General features: G+C 39.2%; 1 protein-coding gene across 1 annotated transcript in view; it reads left to right on the top strand.

The window, feature by feature from the left end:
• The window catches only part of CARMIL1 (capping protein regulator and myosin 1 linker 1), a 191,802-nt gene that overhangs the window by 74,061 nt on the left and 111,431 nt on the right, over nucleotides 1–6,310 (top strand). Inside the window, exon 3 of the mRNA XM_026841413.1 lies at nucleotides 2,412–2,462. Within this exon, the coding sequence (XP_026697214.1) occupies nucleotides 2,412–2,462 (51 nt within the window). The remainder of the gene's footprint in view (nucleotides 1–2,411; nucleotides 2,463–6,310) is intronic.

The following is a 6,310-nucleotide window of genomic DNA, read 5'->3' as shown; positions in this document are numbered from 1 at the left end:
CCCCCCCCCCCCCAATCTAGTCCTGCTGTTGTCAAGATGAGACATTAATTTTGCAGTATTAGTTGACCTTGTCTTCAATTGACTTTATGTAAAAATTAAACTCTTACTTGTGGTCTCAACTGTGAAAACTATAAAAACCTCAGTGTTATTGGATTAAAGGGCTCGGGCGCTTTTTGTACCATTTTACTGCTCAAGAGCAGTTTCTTTACTGACTGAGTGGGGAGTATCATTTTACAGCAGTCCTCTCCTTTGTATGTAAATACCTCTTCTTAAGGTAAGTGGGTACTTGAGCTTAGCTGGTTTTAACAAGATCACTTTGGGAGGAGCATTGTTCTATCTACCACGAGAATATACACTGACATGTTGTCTGCTGGAACATCCTTTTCCAAGATAATTGTGTTACAGCCTTCTGGTTACCTGGTTTGTATTTAACTTCGTTACTTGGACTGCTCATGTATACTGTGATCATGTTAAAGGGACCCTGTCAGTGCTCATGAAGTAGCTTGAACCCATGTATGCAGGCAAATGTTTTATAATAGGACTGTGACATGACTGACCTGTAACCAGGTGTCCCACTGTGGTGGCATATACATGAAAACTGATCTTTAATGTTTTAGGTTGCTACCTAGAAGGTAAATACTGAAAGCAGCTCTTCAAAAGCTGTCCTTTCCCCTGACTGTCTCATTTCTGCACCTGAGATGTGGTGACCAGAAGCAGATCAGGAGAAGCTGTTTGCAGCTGCTCCACCTACTGCTCTGGAAGCATTTTGCTGGTGGTGCTGGTGTGGAGGGTGTCTGCTCACCTACCCCTCTTCAGAGCTGGGCAGCTTGTATGTGGGTGTGATGATAGGTAAGAGGGCCACTCTTCTTACTGATAGCAAAGCTTTTCTTCTGAGCACACAGGTGTGTGACTGAGTGTGCAATCCTTGCCAGAGACTCCCAGGAGAGTGATGCACACCTCTGGTGGGCAGCTGCCTTGAGGGGGGTGAGGGAGGAAAAGAATCAAGTTTTTATTACAGAGAGAGAGCTGCTGTCAGGCTGGGTTAAACTGTGGTTGTGCTGTAGTAAAACCCCTTGGGTTGACCTTGCCCTTTCTTTGTGTGCTGTATTGCAGAGGGTGTACTTGTGATAGACACCCCTGGAAGGAGAGCAGGAGACTATTTCTCCCCCATGGGTGAGTGCAAGGGAATGAGGTGAGTCTGACAGAGCCTGGACAAGCATCAGCAGTGGTGTGCCAGCCAACGTAATGGGCCTTCAGTGAAATGGTGATACTTACAGGAGGCAATGGTTACTGTTCCACAGCGGTTTGGCTCTACATCCTTGATAACCAGAGCACTAGGTCTGATCATATCAACCCTGAAACAGTCTGCTGATATCCGACACTAGTACAGCATTTATGCTCTCAGGTTTCAGCAAGATGTGGTTCAGCTGAGGTACCGAAGCTGAAATCTGATCTCCAAAGCATTTGAATGGTGTTTGGAGCTGGGTGCTGGGTCACCTTCCCAGGCTGGTTCTCCCTGTCCAAGCAAAGAACAGGTCTTGTGTCAACCTGCTTACCTGGGGATGGATACATACCAAGCAGGGCTGGGTTCAGGAGGTTCCAGCTGAGTGAAAAGCTTGGCACATACTGTGGGATTTTGATCCAGATGTTCAAATTAAGTTTATTTCAGTTTTTTGTCTGAAAAAAAGATGGAGCCAGCAGTAGCTAATTCCACAGGCAGGTAAATCAAAAAGCAATACTCTAGTTTTGCAAAATGAGTCATCCCTTTTGCAAAACGTAATATCTGAGTGGGATGTGCTAATTGGAGTTTGGAGTGGTACTTTTATGTATCATATTTTGATAATACCTTCTGAAATATTTGTTCTGTTGTGTTTTGTCTCTAGAGTCACTGGTCTTGCTAATTGTGTTTTTCCATTGTCCTTGCTGGAGAAGAAATGCAGGTGGTGTCAATGAGAAATCTTTGCATGTTACTTTAGAAATGCACCGAGTGTGTCCAAAAGAAAGTGTTTGCTTATGTTCTATTATATTACTAATAACACCATGTTTATTTTGCGTATTTTTGTTATATTTAAGTACATTATATATTCCTGGTAGGACTTCTTATCCTTGTTTCTTTTTAAAATGTCACTAAGATTTCTATTGGATGTTCTTAAGAGATTGATTAAATACATTTCTTGAGTTTGATGCTGTGCTAACTAGCTTATAGCTGATCAGATTGCAGCAGTCTCTTTACTGTGCGCTACTGGATCTGAGCCCAGTTTTGCTTCCTTCAGCATAGGACAGCAAAGGGAATGGTCGGTCACTCTATTAGGGGCTTTTTCCCTCTGGTTTCAGGATTTTCCTGGGAAAGAATCTTTAATAACGTTACAGATAAATATTTCTTACAAACTCTGGTCTTTTTTTTTCAATAGGTGTTGGCATCATGTCGGGCATTTCTTTTAACATCTCGGATTCCCACCAAGGTAAAGCCACTGTGTTTTTTTTAGATACGAATGTAAGTTGCATAAACTTACCATACTGAGGAAGGTTATGTTGCATGGTGTTGAGTTAGAGAGATGCTTCTGTATAGTGTCTGTCTTAAATGGATTTGTCAATTTATATATACTGTTTCAGAGGAATTTTAACTTCTAGAAATGCAAGTGAGTAAAGAATTATGTTGGAAAACACCAGCTTGAGGAACTGTGAAATGAGCTTGATGATCTTTGTAGTGGGACAGATTATGCTGAAACAAGCTGATGGTGTTGTTCCCTCTAGTGTTTCTAGTGTCAGATAGGAATACATTTGATTTGGAGACAGAAATTATGTTGAGGTTTTTTATATTCTGCTGTTTTCTGATTGTTTCTGTGCTTCATTTTGAAAAGTGTCTTGCCAACCTGCCTTGCCAATGCCAGTGAATTATTTTTTCTATTCCTGTGACAATTTATAATGGTTGTTGTAGCAGAGAAAGATAATTTCCACATGAATGAAAATGACTGATGTGGAAGAACATCTCTTGTTCAACTTGGAATCAGTGAATGGGAGTTTAGCATGTGTTCTGTTTTGTTGTGTTTTACACATACATATGTGTGTGGGTGTGTAAGTATGTGTGTGTGTATGTATATGCTTTATAGAAAAAAACAGGATGAATAAATGGAACAATTAATATCAGATTTGCAGTTATAGTCACTGGTAAATATGACTGTCCCTTACCTATAATTTGAAGTTGCTGACTGACAGGTAAGATGAGTAGTTTGAATTTCTGCTGAAATTTATTTCCTTAAGTTGATCACCCTGTCCCTGCAGCACAGATGTCTTTGGGTTTTGTTGCATTTTGGATCACTGCAGTTTGAAGCCTTTTTAAGACAAGGTTGGGTGTCTGATTGGATGGAAGCATAGAGCCAGTTGATGAACAGTTCAGACATCAGTGCAGTGGCAGTAAGATGGACAGGTGGTGATGGTGATCTTGTTAAATAATAGCAAAGCCATTGTAATTCATCAAAAAGCTCTTGAAGGTTAGGGCTTGGTGTACTAAGGAATAGCTGTATGTCTAGTGTTACAAACACTTCTCAAAACTCCTTTTATTAAATAGATTTACTTAATTGAAAAACTTGTTTCTGTTTTCATGGGAATCTGTAATACATATGCTCTACTAGCACAATTGTTACTTTAGTGATAACAAATGGAAGAAAGGTGATCAGATGAAACTCTATCTGCTCATGGTTATTTATGTCAGAATTAAACTTTGTATATCTGAACAATTATTAGGATGGTTGAAAATCCATTTATTTTTCTCTCAGGATTAGTGAAATTTACTGAATTTTCTAAAGTCCTGTACTGTTTTCAAAAGCTGCTCGGAAGCTTTCATGCTTTTCTGCCCGAGATCTTCCATATAACTGGCATGCAGGAACTGCTAGCAAGACAGCTGAGAACATGCAGCAAAGACACTTCATTCCTCCAGGGACTTCTCACAAAATTGAGTATGATAAGATATAGCCAGTTCTGAGTCACTGTTACTACTGCATCTGTTTTCAAGCTTCGCTTTTCTTAATGTAGAGATTTATCTACTAAACAAGGATCAAAGTTAAAAGGGATAAAGGTTGATTAGCTATAATATCAACTCACACGATTACCCTTAGAGCAAGGATATTACAATGGCCACCTCCTAACTTTACACTCAGGTCCAATCATTTCATGTCCACTAATCTAGATGGATTGATAGGAAAGGAAATGAAGTACTTAAAACCTACTAAATCTGAGTACAGTCTATATAAAATGTAGCTACAACATTAGTAAATATTGGGTGTGTCATCAAGCCCCACAGATAAGTGTATGAAATATTTGTGGGAGTGTACTTCAGGTTTGTGAACGTATTTCTAGTGCCAGCTTTCATTAAGTTTTGATTGAAAAAATTGAAAACTCTGAAATTAGCTGTCTTGATAACTGAAAGGTCCCTAAATGAGAGGCATATATAGCCTTTTAAGAAGATTTTTAAAAAATAATTTTAGGTAATAAATGAGATTATTTATTTATTTTTTAAAATGTTGTAAAAATTATTTCATAGTTTGAGGTACGTGATGTTTAGAACGTGTTCTATATTTTTGCTGCAATGCAAAGACTGCAAATCCATGTTTTTAAGTAGAAAAATGAACCAAAGACGAACTACAGAGATGTTGTGACATTTCCTGGTATTTGTTAATTCTAGTCAAGAGGATTTTTGAATATTGAATTATTGTAAACTATGTAAACTTCTCAGGAGTAGAAAAGTATATTTAATCATGTGTGCATATATATGCATGTGTGTATATGTGTATAAGTTTGCACATACACAGTACATTAGCAAAAGCAGAACCTTTGATCTGGTAGGTAAATAATTTGTAAAATAGGAAGGATTTCAATTATAAAAAAAGTTCCCTAAAATTTCATTGTTATTTGGGTAAGCAAATCTTAGATAGTCTCATATGTTTGTTTAATTGACTAGCACTGGAGAAAAAGAGCTTTTCACTTCTGTATTTGTAGTCTAGCTTACTCCCGTAGCCAACAACAAGAGCTGCTATTGGATTTATTTTTTTTTCCTTTCTGGCCTGAAATGAACTGCATGGGGCCATATCCTGCCATCACAAAAGATTGCCAGTCTTAGCTTAAAAATAAGGCACTGAAGAGGCCTGAAGAGAAGTGAATGTTTTACCCTTGGAAAAATGCAAGGTGTTGGCGTGAGCACTGAGAAGATGCTTGCACTGGTTCTGCCCCTCCTACCATGGTTCCCTGTGCACACTCACTTTGTAAGCAGCTGCGATGGCACCTCTGTGCTCTGAAACTGCCCATTTGCTGTGGGTGCTGCCCCTGCTGCAGAGTAAGTGAAATGAAGCACGTGAAGACTCAAAAATGCAAGTACGGTTTGGTCCCTAAGTTAGGGCTTGGGTGGAAGGTGAACTTCGCACAGAAATGGCTGAGGGCTGCTTATGTCTTCTGATGCTGTCAAATCACGAGGGCAACTGAAGGGAAGAGGATTCTGAAAACAGGCAGCAAAGAACAAATAGACAGTAATAACATTTTCAATCTCTGCAGTTGTGAGTGGATAATGTAAAGAAGTGCTTAAAAAAGGTCTTCTATTTCATGAAACCACCCTAAATTTCAGTGCATTCTAAATCATAACTATTTTAATTGGAATTTTTCAGGCAGTTTCATCCTGCTGTAACACTTTTCATGACTGCTTATAGATTTGCCAGTGAGACTTTGGCATTTAGGAGCTCTCCCTGCTATCTTGCTGCTTTTTGGGAAACTTTTAGCTGGGTCTTATAGTTGAAAACTGGTACGTCTGTTCCTCACTTCCCTCACTGTTGCAGCCTTTGCAGAGAGGGAATCACGAGAGCTGCATCTGTGTTCTGAGCACCCCAGGAGTCGTTCAGGTCATCTTTTAAAAAGATTGCCACAAATAAAGAAATAGAATAATATGGTGTTTGCCAGTTAGCCTGGGAGCACTCTGACTGTGAACCTAGGATAAGATAAAGTACAGGAAACTGTGTGCAATTCAAACAGACTGCTCAGTTACAATGGTTTTAATGATAAATGAAAGGAAATGACTATACTAATGTCTTGCCCTGTAGCTGTGATTCAGGCCAAGAAGTTTGTTTCTTTCTGTGTATCTCATCTGTCAAGATGTTTGTCTTTGTATCTGAATTCAGATCTTAGCACACACTCCCAGTAGCTAGATTTGTACTTGGAGAAGAGGATTTTCCCGCCTTCTTTTAAGCTTCCATTTGGATTCAGTGTTTACCCTTCTTCCCTGTCTATCTTGACTGTTGTTCAGATAACACACTTGGGCAAAGCTAGT

This window comes from Athene cunicularia (genome assembly GCF_003259725.1).
Source record: "Athene cunicularia isolate RWA chromosome 2 unlocalized genomic scaffold, athCun1 chr2_part1, whole genome shotgun sequence".
Taxonomy (NCBI): domain Eukaryota; kingdom Metazoa; phylum Chordata; class Aves; order Strigiformes; family Strigidae; genus Athene; species Athene cunicularia.
This window is presented reverse-complemented; position numbering and strand designations above follow the sequence as displayed.